At 35.2% G+C, this 18,199-nt stretch overlaps 1 protein-coding gene across 2 annotated transcripts in view; it reads right to left on the bottom strand.

Moving 5' to 3' along the window:
* The window catches only part of RNF17 (ring finger protein 17), a 113,560-nt gene that overhangs the window by 51,073 nt on the left and 44,288 nt on the right, over positions 1-18,199 (bottom strand). For both annotated transcript variants that reach the window (XM_049646682.1, XM_049646683.1), the window contains 6 exons: positions 17,748-17,938; positions 16,701-16,842; positions 4,998-5,151; positions 4,669-4,784; positions 3,593-3,713; positions 426-546 (listed from right to left, as the gene is read on the bottom strand). In XM_049646682.1, coding sequence (XP_049502639.1) covers positions 426-546; positions 3,593-3,713; positions 4,669-4,784; positions 4,998-5,151; positions 16,701-16,842; positions 17,748-17,938 — 845 coding nt within the window. The remainder of the gene's footprint in view (positions 1-425; positions 547-3,592; positions 3,714-4,668; positions 4,785-4,997; positions 5,152-16,700; positions 16,843-17,747; positions 17,939-18,199) is intronic.

Below are 18,199 nucleotides of genomic sequence, written 5' to 3'. Positions count from 1 at the left end.
AGGGATGGAGGGAAAAGCCACTCTACTCCCCGTTAAACTAATGACTCCAATTATTTTTCCGTCTATTTTTCCTGATTCAAAAACAGGGGGAAACTCCAAAGCAGATATCCAAAAGGAAATGATATGCCACTTTTTTTTTTTAAGTTTTATTTATTTATTTTGAGGGAGAGAGAGAGGGAGAGAAAGAGCAAGGAGGGGGGGGTGGGGGGGCAGAGAGAGAGGGAGAGAGAGAACCCCAAGCAGGGTCCGCACTGTCAGTGCGTGGAGCCCAACACAGGGCTCAAACTCACAAACCGCGAAATCATGACCTGAGCCAAAATCAAGAGTCGGATGCTTAACTCTTGACGCTTAACTTGAGCCACCCAGGCGCCCTACCACCTTCCTGTGAATAAACTGAATTTTTTAAAGTTTGTAGGTCTACTTACCCTACTTCATAAGATGCTAGGCCCTCTTTGACTAGCTGGTCATTTATACTAGTAGGAGTCATTCCAGGAGCACCAAGAGAATCAAAAAGCTCAACTAAGAGCACATTATCTTCCAGAATTTCTGTAAAACCATTAAGATGAGTTTGGGGAAAGAAAGAAATATGTCATAAAATATACTAAATGAGGCAATTTTAAATAACAGGAAACTTAATTTCGTTTTGCATACATGTGGTTTCTTGCTAAGTAATATCAAAGTCTCTCTGCAGGGGTAAAAGTAGCACTTTGCAAACATAAAGCAATTGTCCATGTTGTCTGTAACATATGCAAATTAATACAATTTTTATTTTAGATTATTGTGTGCTGTTCTATAACACATCAAAAGCAGTTTAAAGCTTTTAAACTCAGAAAAATATAACTTGACCTATATTCATTGAATAAGTGTTCTGATGTGTCTTTAAACTGTTTTATTAAATTCAAACTAGTTCCAGAGGACAAAAGAATGAAAGTTAATTCAGTCCAGTGATTATCTGCTAAGGTTTACAGCTTTTAGAAAAATGGCACAAAGTTCAAAACAACAAAAACTCCAAAAACACCCTTAAAGATTGGAACCTGGAATTTTTTCCCATTCCTCTGTTTTTAGAACAAACTATCCAACTTTTAATTTCTTTTAGAAAACAAATTGGCTACTTCAACAAGTAGATCTATTTAGATTTCTTAAACTAAACTGGGAGTTTATGGGCAAAATTTACATCTCATGTGCCTGTTTACTTGCTTATGGTACACAGCACAGAGAACCTGCCTAATATGTATCTGCATAAACAACAGAGGAATTTCTTTAGAAAACACACACTTCAATGCCTTAACATATGCAGTGAATGCATACTTAAACTACAGTTTATGCCTACTACAATTTCTACACAACAGCAGCTAGAGCTGCAGGCCAGAATGATGATTCTAAATAAAAAGATGAAGAGTTACCAGCATCCTATATCATAAAAACACATATTATAAAACTTTTTCCAAGGGCCTAAAAATGATTGTGGACTCCTTTTTAATGGATCAGATACGTCATCTAGAAATAAAAAGCTAAACGATGATGAGCCTCAATAAATTTTCATCTCCGTACTTTTCCATCTCTTGTGCTCTCGCGTTCCCTTTAGTTCTTTGACTATATTTCCCATACACAAAGTTCTTTATTCCTGTATGTTCTGTACTGTCACCACCTTCCTTGCTCTGCTAATTAAAATTTAAATATCCGTTGCTTTATAAGGTAACAATGCATATTAATGGAAAGCTCCCCTTCTCATCTGTGGTAGTTCATTTTAATATTAATGTCTTAAAACTCTTAATTTCATCATTGCATAGGTTGATGAGGTATTTTAGATTTAAGGAGTGCCAGAAGGCCCTGCTCAAATTACCTAGGATAATAACTATATTGTGACTAGTGTTTGGATATTAATGGTGTAACAAGTAATTAAGTGAGTAAGCAAAAGAAAGAGTAAAGAAAGGAACCAAGTCAGGTCCACTGCAGGGAGGGGGAGCTAAAACCAACAGAATAAAATACCAAAAGGAAAGTTGGTAAGCAGAATTATCTAGGTTAAATTCTGCACAAAATCAGTGGAGATAACTCAAGGACTAAGAAGCCCTTAATTTACTGTTCATATCAGAGAAGACAGATATAAAAATGTTATTGACTGACAATGCAATATCTATAATCACATTCCTCCCTAAAGAAACTATTTCTTCAGAACAATTTCTTGTATCAACAATGTATATAAATTATCACTGATAGGCATCAGTTCTACGTTAAGTAACCTTGAGCAGCTGACCAGTAAGCTTCAGTCTCCTCACTGTAAAACAGGCTAACGCTCTTACAGTAGTTGGGTTCATTTAACGTAGTATGATAAATGTGAACAAATAGGTGCTGTAAAAATTACCCTGGAAATTCCCATAAATCAACCCTAAGTAAACATGATCTTGTATATCCTGCACTAGTACTTATTAAGACCAACACAGTCAGATAAACAACAGAATCCTACACCTCCCCATACCCGAATTCAAACACTTTGGGGCCAGACATGTTTCAGAACTCTTCAAATTGAGAAAGACTACGTAAAATATACACTGAATATTTTGTAATAGCTCCAGCAGACTGAGGCAGCAGCCTACAAACATACATTACTATCCTGAAACGGAATATATGATATTTACTATAAAGGAGATAAAGACTGTATGTACCTTCATGTCAATTCAGATCAGATTTTGCTACTCAACTTTTCATTTTCAGAACATGTTGGGTTATAAAATTGTAAGGTAATAGTCAGCCTGTCTCTTGGACCCAAACTCCTCCAAAAAAGAAACATTTTTTCTAAATATGGGGAGAGCCTACAGTTGAATTCACTTAAGTCATATGAAAAAAAAAAAAAAAAGAACATATGAAAACTATTTACCAGTTATGTCCTACTTCCCCTCACTTCCCTGCACATTAAACTTTAGCATCCATCATGCCAAAATCAGGATAGAGTCCTTGCAAAAATGCAAACAGAAATAAGAGAAGCTAATTTCTGGCTTTAGAGCTTTCAAGAGGCCATGTCCAGGATGACTTCATCTTTTAATTTTTTTAAGAATTTATTATTTATGTTTTAAAAAATTTTTAAATGTGTATTTACTTTTGAGAGAGAGAGAGAGAGAAAGAACACAAGCGGGGAGGAGCAGAGAGAGAGAGGCAGACACAGAATTGGAAGCAGACTCCAGGCTCTGAGCTGTCAGCATAGAGCCCGACATGGGGCTCGAACTCACGAACCATGAGATCATGACCTGAGCCGAAGTCAGACAGGTGCCCGTTAAGATTTTATTTTTAAGTAATCTTTATACCCAATGTGGAGCTGGAACCTACAACCCTGAGATCAAGTCACACCCTCCATCAACTGAGCCAACCAGGCACTCTTGGGATGACTTGGTCTCTGATGGTAAATTCTGCCTCTTGCTGATTTTAGATTCTAGAGCTGGCAACTATACCTACTATACCCAATGCACAATACATGTTCTCACTACTCTTACTGATGACACATTGAATTTATTCTGAGTTCTGGCAAATGTTACAATGTTACTCTTATTTAAAATTATATATGACCATACAGCAACAAATGAAAATGGAAATAGCTTACTAACGACTGAACATGTCATAAATTTATCTTGAGTCTTTTCTTCAAATTTGTCCTTAGCTTTTTTGGACCACTGCACTGCTCTCATACGTGGTTCAATATAGGCCAGCTTACATTTGATTGCCTGTGTCAAACAGAATTGCGCCATTAAGAAAAGTAAACTTAATTTCCAATTATTTTAAAATTACAACAAAATTTTATGTGTACAAAAAACTTTGTGTTTGAATTTAATGCATATTTAGAAAATAAATAAATGTACAAAGGTATCTACAAAATATTTTATAAATACAAATAATTGGAATCAACAGAGTATTTGGTTGAAGGAATTACTGCACATTTAGACATTGATATAACAAGCATCCACTGAAAGTATGATATGCTGTTAAATGAGAAAATCAGGTTATAGGACTATTTGTCTAATCCTATAATCGCTAAAAACAGAGAAGACACGTCTTAGATTTATATATATCAAAAATATTCAACAATTCTGAGTGATTCCTCTTTTTATCTGTATTTTCAAGTTTTTCCTATAATTTTTACCCATTTTTAAAATGAAAAATATTGTTTAACCAAATTCAAACGCTTAGGTGCAACATGACATAGAAAATCAGCCTTAACCATATCTCTGGGGAGTAGGATTCCAAGAGAAGGGTAATTTTTCACTTTTTCTTCCAGACTTTTCTCTCTCTTGCACACGTTATATATACTTACACATAAATGAGATTGCAGTAAAAATACTATGATGAGTTTTGTTTTCACAAAATACATCATCCTCTTACCTCATTATACTGGTATAACATTAAGAGCTGCAGAACAGTAATACATAGACACAAACATACATACACATATACATTTATAATTAATGCTTATTTGCTAAGATATACATACATCTTAATAACTTATAGTTGCTATATAGAAAATTATAGGAACCACAGCAACTCTTTTCTATAGTCTATGTGTTAGAAATTACTTACAGACAAAAATGTTAACAGAATATTTCTATGGTAAAAATTATTTCTAAAATTACTTTCATATTTGTGCTAATATTCTAACCCTATGATTCATGATAAATAGATTACCTTCTCTGGGGGATTCAGAAACTCATCCTTTATTTTACGCATTTCTTTAAGTGTTATTTTTGCAGTATTGCCAAAGTCCACATATTGAACTTCAACTTCACGACGTCCAGGCAATCCTTCAAAAGTTATGAAATTAGAAATTGCAAACTTGGAAAAAAAGAGACCCAGAGATTTACCTTCCAACATTACCCCTAGCTTACTAAAGATAGATAACTGAGCAAAATGTTAAGATCAAGTAACATCACTTCCACGATTAATCTGTACCAACTCAAATGGGATCAGTTTTTAAGCATAATATTTCCCTGTAGAAATAGTGTGCAATCTCCTACCAACGACTTTTGCTCGGTACCAAACTCCATCTTCAAATTTAGCTACACAGGCTTGATCTTGAACTGGACAGAGGATTTCCAGATTTTCTCCATCTTCACTTTTATAGAATTCCTCAATTGTCTTTAATAGAAATAAAAAATCCAGGCTCTCTATCTAAGAGATAAAGGGATTAAAACACATGGTATGTATTATAAGCACTATTCATAAAATTACCAAATGTTAGAATCAGATAAATCATGTCACATAATTTATATTTGAAGTATCTTATTACAGAAGCAATAAATAAAATTAGCAAATGTGGACATAACAAAAAGTTTTAAAAATCACATTTCTCCAGGGGCACCTGGGTGGCTCAGTTGGCTGAGCGTCCCAACTTCAGCTCAGGTCATGATCTCATGGTTCATGAGTTTGAGCACTATATCAGGCTTGCTGAGGTTGGCACAGACCCTGCTTCAGATCTTCTGTCCCCTCCTCTCTCTGTTCCTTCCCTGCTCATGCTCTCTCTCAAAAATGAATAAGAACATTAAAAACATATCCAGATACCTTAAATGTATCCTTCCAGATCCTTTTCTTATACACAAACTTTCCATATTTTTTAAAACAAAAATGAAATTATATCATATATGCAATTTGATTACAGTTTGATAATTTGCATTTTCTATCAGTTCTCACTTTTCTATTTCAGTAAGGATTCCTATTAATGCTCCAGACCACATTTAGATACCCCATGCTGACCTAAACCAGTATTCAATTCAAGACTACACATTATATCTGGTTATTTCAATAAATCTTTTAGAATCTACCATGGCACTTTTATTTTAATGACTTGGTCTTGCTGAAGAGCATCTATTATGTAGTTACATCCTCATGCTATTATTTAGCTTGTTCCTCCATTAAGTAGTATCTAGCTCCTGAAATTTCCCAAAAGCTAAAAGTTGGTATCTATAGGTGTGATGGATTCAAACATTTTTTGGCCAGAATACAAGTAATTATACTTAAGTTGTAAATATACTTAGGTTGCAATACATCAAAAGACATAATAATCACTAACTCAACATTAACATGCTAAGATTCACATATAGATTGGGGTGATGATTTTGATCCCTCTGTTGTACAGTTATGTTTTTATCCTGTACCCACCAAATAATTCATGTAGTACTATTCTGGCATTATATGAATGTCCAGTTTCCTATCAACCATCTATCTCGTGGTTTTAAAGTGAATTGCTAATTCTTTAACTCAGTAATTTCAGTAGGGTTTGTGAAATGACTGCATTGAGCAAATTTGAAATTTCTTGTACTAAATAAGAGTATTTGGTTACTGTAGTTCTTAAAGCATCTGAAACACAGTTCTTAAAAAAACAATCCCAAAACATCATAGATAAACGTTTGATTATCTTCCCAAATACCAATTCTTAAGTTTAAAAATACTTTAAAATCCATTTCAAATGGCAAAAATTTAGGTTTTTCTCTTTTTTGAGCATTATAATGCGAGTGGAAATTTTGTGAATCTAGCTTTTCTTGTTATTCCATTTAAATTACTTAAAATTTTAAAATTTTGTAAACTTTTATTTCTAAGTAGATATTATTCATATTCTTCCATTAATAGGTTATCCAAATGGAACAGTGAAAAATTCAACAGAGGAGTGACATCAGCAAAATAGCAGACTGGGGGTTCCAAGTTCTCGTTCCCACACAGAAACATTGAAAAAAAATGAGAAGCCATACGAAATTTTTCAGAACTCTGGAAAAGTCAAGGGTTTACTGCAACCAAGCAAAACCCAATCAAGTTCCTGGCATTCAAAGAAATCTCTGTCAAAACATTTGCTGAACACAAGCTAAAGGAACAGAGACTTTAGTGATCACAAAAAGGAACAGTCTTTACAAAAATAGAATGGGAAAGTCTCAAACAAACCGACCACTATAGTCTTCAACAATTAAGAAAACCCAGCAAATCCCAGGGAGGTGGGGATCTGATTTTCAGAGTTACAACATTCTAATATTCAAATGCCCAGTTTTCAACAACAACAAAAAAATCAGGTGAAATACAAAGAAAAAGGAAAACATGGCTCACTCATAGGAACAAAATAAATAGTAACCACTTCTGAGGAAGCCCAGATATTGGACTTACTAGACAAAGACTTTAGAACTGTCTTAAATATGTTCAAAGAACTAAAGGAACACATGGATAAAGAAATAGAGGAAACCAGAAAAACAATAAAGGACCAAAATTAAAATACCAACAAAGAGATAGAGATTATAAAAAGGAATCAAACAAATTCTGGAGCTGAAAAATACAATAAGTGAAGTGAAAAAACACCAGAGGGTTCAACAGCATGTTTGAGCAAGCATGAGAAAGGATCAGTGAACCAGAAGATAGGGTAACTGAAATTATTAAGTGGGGAAAAAAGAGCAAAGGGAACAGAGACTCAGGACTTGGACAGAGACTAAGAGTACCATTAGACATATTAATATACACATTATGGGAGTCTCTGAAGGAGAAGAGAAAGAAAGGAGCAAAACAATTATTTGAAGAAATAATTTCTGAAAACCTCCCAAATTTAGTGACAGACATGAATCTATAAATCCAAGAAGCTCAATGTTATGGGTTAAATTATATCTCCAAGCAAGATGTGTTGGAGTTGGAACCTGAGAATGTGACATTATTTGGAGAAAGAATCTTAACAGAGATAATCAAGTGAAAATGATTATGGTAGGTCTTAATCCAATATGAGTGGTGTCATTAAAAGGGGAAGATTTAGGTACAGAGACAAACACAGAAGAATGCATGTGAAGACGAAAGCAGAGATTATGGTAATGCAAGTCACAGACCACCCAAAATTTCCAGCTAACCACCAGAAACTAGGAGAAAAGAATGGAATATTCTCACTCACAGCTCTAAGAAGGAACCAACCCTATTTATACCTGAATCTCACACTTCTAGACTCCAGAACTACGGGGCAATAAATTTATGGTCTTTAAGTCACTTAATTTGTGTAACTTTGTTATTGCAGCCCTCAGAAATGAATACAGATTTTGATTTTGAGAAGTAGGGTGTTGCTGTAAAAAATACCTAAAATGTGGGTGTGTCTTTGGAATTAGGTAATGGATAGAGAAGAAGTTTTGAAGTGTTTGAATGAAAAGTCCAGATTGCTTTGAAAAGAATTTTGGTAGAAATATGAATGTCAAAGTTTCTTCTGGTGAGATCTCAGACAGAAATTAGGAGCATGTTATTGGAAACTAGAGGAAAGGCATCCTTGATATAAAGTGGTAGAGAACTTGGTTGAATTGTATTCTGTTAGATAGAAAGTAGAACTTTAATATTTAGCTGAGGAAATCTCTAAGCAAATTGTTGAACGTGCAGCTTGGTTTCTCCTTGCTGTTTAAAATAAAACACGAGGGGCGCCTGGGTGGCGCAGTCGGTTGAGCGTCCGACTTCAGCCAGGTCACGATCTCGCGGTCCGTGAGTTCGAGCCCCGTGTCAGGCTCTGGGCTGATGGCTCGGAGCCTGGAGCCTGTTTCCGATTCTGTGTCTCCCTCTCTCTCTGCCCCTCCCCCGTTCATGCTCTGTCTCTCTCTGTCCCAAAAATAAATAAAAAAATGTTGAAAAAAAAAAATTTAAAATAAAACACGAGAAGACAGAGATAAAGAAAGAATTGCTAAACATAAAGGAAACAGAACTTGAATTTAGAAAATTTTTAGCCTATCCATATTGTAAACAATGAGAAAGTATGCTTAGAGAGGACACCAACGGTGTGGCTGAAGAGATTATGGGCAGGTGGCTTGTGGATCCAACCAATCATCTCAGCAGAAACTCTGCCAGCTTAAAATGGAGGGAATAGAGATGGGAAGAAAGAAGGAAGGCTGTTGAACTTGTGGGATTCTATAGGCAGGAAGTGAGCTGATGGAGCTATTCAGCCCTGCACATGTTTTATCTTTGAAGAAAAAGGTATAATGACCCTGAAGGTAGTTCAGAGGCTGGCGTGTCTGCTACTGCCACCAGGAGCCCAGAGGGCACAAGTCTGAGAGGCAGGATTGACTTGTCCTCTGTTCCAAGAGGTGCAGCCTCCTGGGTTCCAGAGCATGAAGACAAATACTCAATTCCAATAATTGAGGCTGCTTCTAGAGCTGAGTAGGTAAAGCCAAAATAGGCTGAATAATCCTAGTGGGACTGAAAGGTGGAGCATCTAGCCAGTGAAGATTATTCTCAAGTCATAAGAATCTAATAGAATTTGCCCCGCTAGGTTTTAGATTCCTCTGGTTTCACATATTCAGATATAGACAAGAATTTTGCCCCAGCTTGTATGCTACTAATTCTTCACCTGTACTTGAATTAGACGATTAATTTTGGGACTTTTGGCTGATGATACTTATGTATAAGATTTTGGACTTAGAATTGATGCTGGAATGATTGGGATGGGATGAATGCATTTTGGATGTGAGAAGGACATGAATTTCTGATGGAGCAGAGAGTAGACTGCTTTGGGAACTGTGTCCTCCTCAAAAAATATGTTGGAGTTCTAACCCCTCAGTACCTCAGAATGTAACCTTATTGAAGATAGGGTTTTACAGAGGTTATCAAGTTAAAATAAAGTCTTAGGTGGGACCTAATTCAATATGACTGGTGTCCTTATTAAAAAATTGAGACAGACAAGTTCAGAGAAAATGCCATGTGAAGGCAGCAGAAGAGACTGGGATAATGCAGAAGCCAACAAGTGGTAAAGATTGCCAGCATACCACCAAAATCTAGGGGAGAGACATGGAATGGATTTTCCCTTTAAGACCTCAGAAGGAATGAACCCTGCCAACACCCTGATTTTAGACTTCTAGACTCCATCACTTCAGACCACAAAATTTTGTCATTTAAGCTATCCACTTTATGGTATTGTGTTACAATGGCCCTAGGAAGCTAATACACTCAACAAACCCCAAGTAGAATAAACCCAAAGAGACACACTCATACGCATTATAATCAAATTATCGATAACCAGAGACAAAGGCAGAATCTTGAAAACAGTGAGAGAGAAGCAACTTGTCATGTACAAGGGATCACCAGTGAGCTTACTTGCTGATTTCTTCTAAGAAACCTTTGAGGAAAGAAGACAATAGGGAGATAAATTTAAAGTGCTGGAAAAAAACCCCTGTCAACTGAGAATTACAGATCAGCAAAACTGTCCTTCAAAAATAAGGGAGAAGTCCAGCCATTCACAGAGAAACAAGTGGTGAGGAAACGCACTACCACTAAAGGGAGTCCTTTAGGTAGAGCTAGAAGGATGATAGAGTGTAGCTCTAGCATGTAACTCAGAGCCACATGAAGATATAAAGATCTGTGGTTCAGGTAAATACAAGAACACACATGAAAGAAATATTAATTTTGGTTTGTAACTCCACTTTTATTTCTATTTATTTCTATAGGATAATATCTATTTCTATAGGATTTAAAAAACAAAACCAGAAACCTATTAGCACACAATGTATAAAGATTACTTTTTTAATATTTATTTTTGAGAGAGAGAGGGCACACAAGCAGAGAAGGGGCAGAAAGAGAGGGAGACACAGAATCCAAAGCAGGCTCCAGGCTCTGAGCTATCAGCAGAGAACCTGACAGAGGGCTCGAACTCGTGAACCATGAGATCATGACCTGAGCCAAAGTCAGATGCTTAGTCGACTGAACTACCCAGGTGTCTTAAAGATTATTTTTTGACATCAATAATATAAATGGGGAATTTGGAGCTGCACAGGAGTAGGGTTTTGTGCAATTAAAGTTGGTATAAGTTCATATTAGATTGTTATAACTTTAGAATATTATATGTAATCCCCATGGTAATTATAAAAACAACTATAGATATATACAAAAGGAAATAAGAAGATAATCAAAACATGAAACTACAACATTTGCAAAGCCATGTTCCCTGTAGCATTATTCACAATAGCCAAGAGGTGGAAGCAAACCAAATGTCCATCAATGGATGAATGGATTATGGAGAGAGTTTTAGTTCTGCAAAATGAAAATTCTATAGATCTGTTGCACAACAATGTGGGTATGGTTAACACTACTGAACTGTACATTTAAAAATGGTGAGATAGTAAATTTTGTTATTTTTTTATGACAATGTTTTTTTAAAAATATAAAAAATGACATTACAAAAAAAACCCACACAACTAAACACAATAGAGATAAGTAATACAAGAAATGAGTCAAAAAAGCTAGAAGATATACAAAAAACAAATAGCAAAATGGCAGAAGCCTTTCCAACAGTAGGTACTTTAAATGGATTAAACTCTCCAATTAAAAGGTAGATTTGCAGAATGGATTTTAAATCTTTTTTTTTTTTTTAATGTTTATTTATTTTTGAGAGAGAAGGAGAGTGCGATTAGGGGAGGGACAGAGATTCCAAAACAGACTCTGTGCTGATAGCCTGTGCTGATAGCATCAGGCTTGATGCGGGGCTTGAAATTATGAACCAGGAGATGGTGATCCGAGCCAAAGTTGGATGCTTAACTGACTGAGCCACCCAGGTGCCCTTACAGAATGGGTTTTTAAAAAATGGTCCAACTATATGCTATCTATAAGATAATCACTTTAGATCCAAAAACATACATTGGTTGAAAGTGAAAAATTAGAAAATGGTATTCCATGCAAACAGTAACCAAAAGAGAGCCGGGGTGGCTACGCTATTACCAGACAAAATAGACTCTAAGTCAGATAATATTACAAGAAACAAAGAATGACATTATACATTGATAAAAGGGTCAATTAACCAATAAGACGTAACAATTACAAATATATATGCACCAAACATCAGAGCCCTCAAATATATGATACAAATATTGACAGAATTGAAGGGAGACAGTTTTTCAATAAAAGGAGACTTAAGTGCTTCATTTTCAAGAACTACAAAGATTATCAAGATGAAAATAGATTACTTGAACAACAGTATAAACCCCTTACACATGAAAGACATATACAGAACATTCAAGCCAACAGAATTTTTCTCAAGTGCACATGAAACATTCTCAGGATAGACAATACGTTAGGCAACAAAACAAGCCCTAATAAATTTTAAAATACTGAAAACATACACAGTATCTCTCCTAATCACAATGGAAGAAGACTAGAAATTAACAGAGAAAAACTGAAAAATTCACAACAAACTTATGGCATGTAGCAAAAGTTGTGCTAAAAGGGAACTTTATAGCTGTAAAATATATACAGTAAAGAAAAGAAAGATCATAAATAACCTAATGATAAACCTTAAGGGAAAAAAAAGGTAAAATAAACCCAAAACTAGCAGAAGGAAGAAAATAATAAAGATTAGAGCCTATATATAAATAAAATAGAAAATAGAGAAACAATGGCTAAAAAAAACAAAACCAAAAGTTGGCTTTTGAAAAATTAACAAAATTCACAAACCACTAAGAAAAAGAGGAAAAATGCAAATTACTAAAGTCAGAAACAAAATGTGTCAATTTGGGGCACTTGGGTGGCTCAGCTGGTTAAGCGTCTGACTTTGGAGCAGGTCTGTGAGTTTCAGCCCCACATCCGGCTCGGTGCTGACAACAGGGAGCCTGGAGCCTGCTTCAGATTCTGTGTCTCCCCTCTCTGCCCCTCCCCCACTCACACCTCTGTCTCTTTCTGTCAAAAGTAAATAAAAACATTAAAAAAACTAAAAAAAAAGAAAATGGGTGAATTGCTACTGATTTTAATAAATAAAAAGCATTATAAGAATCTACTATAATTAGAAACACCTACCAAAACTGAATCATGAATAAATAAAAAAAGCTGAGCAGACTTGTATCTAGCAAGGAGACTGAATCAGTAATCAAAAACTTCCAAATAAAGAAATGCCCTGGATCATATGGCTTCTATGATGAATTCTATCAAACTGATAGTTACCTAAAAGGAGGTGGTTGGGGGGGGATGGGTTAAATAGGTGATGGGGGATTAAGGAGAGCACTTGTGAGGAGCACCAGGTGATATATAAGGAAATAATGCATCACTATATTGTACACCTGAAAATAATATTACACTGTAAGCGGAATTAAATAAACACTTAAAAAAATTAATACCATCCCTTCTTGGACTCTTCCAAAAAACTGGGGGGGGGGGGAATAAACTCATCCTAACTCATTTTAAGAGGCCAACATTACCAGAAACTAAAGCCATACAAAGACATGATAAGAAAACTATAGACCAATACCATTTATAAACACTGATGTAAAAACCCTCAACAAAATACTTACAAAACAAATTCAATGGCATATTAGAAGGATTATATATCATGATCTAGGGGAGATGGATTCCTGGAATGCAATGATGGTTTAAAATACAAAACAAACTAAAACAATGCAAAAGACATTAACAGAATGAAGGAAAAAGAAAGACCATGATCATCTCAGTTGATGCAAAAAGTGTATTAAAAAAATTTTTTTTAATGTTTATTTATTTTTGAGAGACAGAGCGTGCGCTGGGGAGGAGCAGAGAGAAACAGGGAGACACAGAATCCAAAACAGGCTCCAGGCTCCAAGCTGTCAGCAGAGAGCCTGATGAAGGGCTCGAATCCACAAACCACCAGATCATGACCTAAGCAGAAGTCAGATCCTTAACCGACTGAGCTACCCAGGTGCCCCAAAAATAGTATTATTACTTTTTTTTTAATTTAAATTCAAGTTAGTTAACATATGGTGTAGTATTAGTATTGGTTTCAGGAGTAGAATTTAGTGATTCATCACTTACATTTAACACCCAGTGCTCATTCCAACAAGTGTCCTCCTTAATGCCCATCACATCACCCATCTAGCCCATCCTCCAACCCTTCTCTCCCTCTCCTCTAACAGGAATTGAAGGTAATTTCTTCAACATCATAAAGGCCATATGAGAAAAACCCACAGATACCATTGTCAATGGTGAAAGACAAAAGCTTTCCCCCTCAGACAGAAGAAAAAGATGCCTGCCTTTTCTACTTGTATTCAACATGATATCAGAACTTCTACCAGAGCCATTAAATAAGAAAGAGAAACAAAAGGCATCCTAACTGTCAGAAGTAAAATAATCTTTTTTGTAGCTGATATAATTTTATATGTACAAAACTCTAAAGAATCCACAAAGAAAACCTGTTAGAAAAAAACTCAGCAAACTTACAAAATATAAAACCAAGACATAAAAATTAGTTATGTTTCTATTTAGCAGTAATAAAAAATCTGAAAATGAAAGTAATAATTCCTTCTACAGTACCATCCAAAAAGATGATACACTTAAGAATAAACTTAGACAAGACACTTGCTGTATATTACACAACAGTGATAAAAGAAATGAAAGAAGACAAAAATAAGAGGAAAGACATCCCACGTTCATGGATTGAAAGACCTAATATTGTTGACAATACCACCCAAAGCAATCTACAATGCAATGCAGTCTCTATCAAAATCTCAGTGATGTTTCAGGCAGAACAGAAAAACCCACCCTAAAAAAGTCATACGGAATCTCAAGGGACCACAAATTGCCAAAACAGTTTTGAAAAAGAACAAAGTTGGAGAACTCACACAGCCCGATTTCAAAACTTGCTATAAAGCTATGGTAATCAAAAAAGTGTGCTACTGGCATAAGAACAGATAGACTGATGGAGTAAATAGATCCCAGAAATAAACCTTCACATATATTATGGCTAACTGCATATTGACAAGTATGCCAAGACCATTCAATGGAGAAAAGACCATCTTTTCAACAAACAATGCTGGGAAAACTGGACATCCACATGGAAAATAATGAAATTGGACTCTTCTCTCATATCATACACAAAAGTTCACTCAAAATCAAAGACCTAAGTCTAACAGCTAAAAGTATAAAACTCTTAGAAGAAACCATAAGGGAAAAGCTTCGTAATGTTAGATTCAGCAAAAATTTCTTGACTATGACACTAAAAGCACAGGCAACAAAAGAAAAAAACAGAAAAACTGGATTACCAAATTAAAATTTTTTGTGGATCAAAGAATGCTACCAAGAGAGTAAAAAGGCAGCCCACAGAATGGGGAGAAAAATCTGAAAATGATGTATCTGACAAAGGATTAAAATCCATGATGTATAAAGAACTCCTACACCCCAACAACAAAATAATCCAATTCAAAAACGGTCAAAGGACTGGAATAGGTCTTTCTCCAGAGAAAATATACAAATGGCCAATACACACATGAAAAAATGTATTCAACAATCTGAGCCATGTGGAAAATGCAAATCAAATCCATAATGAGATACAATCTATATCCTAAACAGCTATTACTTAAAAAAAAAAAAAAGCGTTGGTGAGGATATGGAAAAATTGGAACTCTTATGCATTGCTAATGGAAATATAAAATGGTGCAGCATTGTGGAAAACAGTTTGGCAGTTCTTCAGAAAGACAAACCGAATTATAATATAATTTAGCAATTCCAGACCTAGGTATAAACCCAAAAAAATTGAAAGCAGAGACTCAAACACTAGAACACCCATGTTTATAGCGGCATTATTCACAATAGCCAAAAGGTTGAAACAATCCAAGTGTCCATCAACATATGAATGTATAAACAAAATGTAGTATATACATACATTGAAATATTATTCAGTCATGAAAAGGAATGAAATTCTGATACGTTATAACATGTAAACATTATGCTAAGTGAAACAGATAAATTCATAAAGAAAGTAGGACAAGTTATCAGAGGCTGGGGGTGGGGAAGAAAAATGGGGAGTTATTGTTTAAGGGTTACTGAGCTATTTGGGATGGTGAAACAGTTCTGGAGATGAATAATGGCAACAGTTGCACGACACTTGGAGTACTTAATGGTACTGAACCATACATTAATGGTTAAAATAGTTAATTTTATATATGTTTTACCTCAATTTAAATATAAGACACTAAAAAAAATTCAATAAAAGAAATGTATGCAAGTCCTAACTTAGGGCCAAATAAGGCGACTTCCACAACTTATCTGGGGAGCCCGCAGAACATGGTACAGGGTTTAAGAGGACAGGTTCTGAATGAAGCTACACTACCCAGTCTAATCCTGGCTCCACCTTTCTGTAGCTGTGTGACCTCAGGCAAGTTGCTTCATCCTTTTGGTCAGAATCTCCAATCTAGACGAAAATACTAGTGTCTTTCTCACAGGATTGTTATAAAGATTAATGAGTTATTCACTTATTACTGCCCTTAGAATGAGTTAATTCATATGAAGCACTGACACAAAGAGATTAATGATGACTCATTGTTAGTAGCTAGCTAAACAAACCCATCAATCCACATTCAAAATTAAATATGAATGGCTTTGATCTGAATTTATTTTGGTGTTCAAATTCAGAAAATTACCTAGTAATAATTAGTAAATTCTCAGATGTTCACAGTCAGAAACAGGTTTTATCATAGTATTTTGATGACAGTTCTACATGCTTTCCTATTGCCCAGATTTCATAAGGTAGCAAGAAACACATATATTAGGTATCCTTCACTGTCCTTTCCTTCTATATTTCACTAATTTGCATGATTAAGAGTTTCTTAAATTACTACGAATCATGAGAATTTCTTGTTTAAAGCTGCAGCTAAGAAACTTAAATTTACAGAATGTTGGTATTGGATTGTTCTAAAAGTCATACTAGGTACTCATTTCCCTTATACATTGCTACTTAAAATTTGAAAAAAATACTTGGTCTCTAAGGAATACTAAATACTTACCAACTGAAGATAGAAATCAGTAGGACTATTTATATGACAAACCATAACTGAAACATCTGTCATTTCTTTAGGCAAAACAGGTGGGTGATAATGTAAAGTCATATTTTTTTCAGAGTGGCTTCTTGGTGATTGTGACCTAAACCTAATTGAAAGCACAATCAAAGCATAAGCAAGAACCATTTTCTTCAAAGAATCTCTTCTCTTAGCAACTTGGTCTGAAGAAAAGACTTGTGCATATACTTATTTATCTACCAAGAGTATTCCCTTTCCAATTTCTCTTCTAATACATTTCTTGGTATTGTCTCCAATTATCAAACTAGGTTAAATAAGATGTCAAGTCTCCAAAGTCAACAATTGACCTTCAATTTTGTGTTGGAACATTTTTGAGCCAGGCCTGTTTCTTCTACTCAGATTCAAGGATTCTCCTCTTTTGACAAAAAAACAGTTTCTCATCTTTCAGTTACATTGATAACCACAGTTCATAGTAGCACCCAGGCCAGCTGAGGGTCTCCGTGGGCCCCCTCCAGCTCTAATACTACTCTTATTTCTCTACAATGAAACCTACTTGGGTCACTTCCAGAGTCATCTCCCCACTCGGACAAAAAGTTAGTATCTTCCACTATCTCTCTCAGTCGTCCTACTTTGTTCATCAGTGATGGGGGTGGGGGAAGAAACTTGAAGTATCTATTTTAGATTCAGACATTAAATACAGAGTGGGTGATCATGAACTTACTCTAAAGGGTAGAAAATTTAAGTCAGGCACTGTTAAACTGTAATTCTTAAAACCCTAGGGGAGCTGTCTGTGAAGTGATCAGGAGTCTAAAATTTGTTTCAGTTTCTACAATTTCTATTTTGAGTTGTAATTGAGTTTTAATTTCTTTATTAAATTATCTGAATGTCATTTTCTGACAACTAAGAAAACTAATAGCGTTTTTTTTAATCTCTTAATGTTCACTTTGGAGTCAGTCCATAGTTTTTAAAGGTAAATTCTGCTATTCCAATTTATAACTATAATCTCAAAAGTATTTGTTTTAATAAGTTACCTACCTTGCTAATTCCATAAAAACTAATGCATCTCTAAGAGACACAGGCATATCACTGCTTATTTGATTTGTTGGTGGTTTCTGCAGGTCTACAATAAGCACACCATCTTCTTCTCTAAAAACTTTCATTAAAACAGCCTTGTTATTTACCATTTTCAAAAATTCTACTTTAGCTTCTTCTCCCCAGCCTTCATTCTGTGGAAAAAGTAAAATTCCGATGTACTTAGTAATTATAATTAGTGCTAATGGTACAATACTCTGGATTTATCTTTGGTTTTGTTTTGTTTGGATTTGGCTTTATACAACCAAAGACTGCAAACTTGAGCAAAGGGACTCAACCATAGACACTAAACAACAGCTATGGTCACAAACCCAAGGTCGGTGCTTATGTATGCACAATATATGGATTTGTGTGTGTGTGTGTGTGTGTGTGTGTGTGTGTGTGTGTGTGTGTGT

The sequence above is a fragment of the Panthera uncia genome (genome assembly GCF_023721935.1).
Source record: "Panthera uncia isolate 11264 chromosome A1 unlocalized genomic scaffold, Puncia_PCG_1.0 HiC_scaffold_16, whole genome shotgun sequence".
Classification (NCBI taxonomy): Eukaryota; Metazoa; Chordata; class Mammalia; order Carnivora; family Felidae; genus Panthera; species Panthera uncia.
Note: the sequence above shows the minus strand (reverse complement) of the source record. Positions and strands in the feature narration are given on the sequence as shown.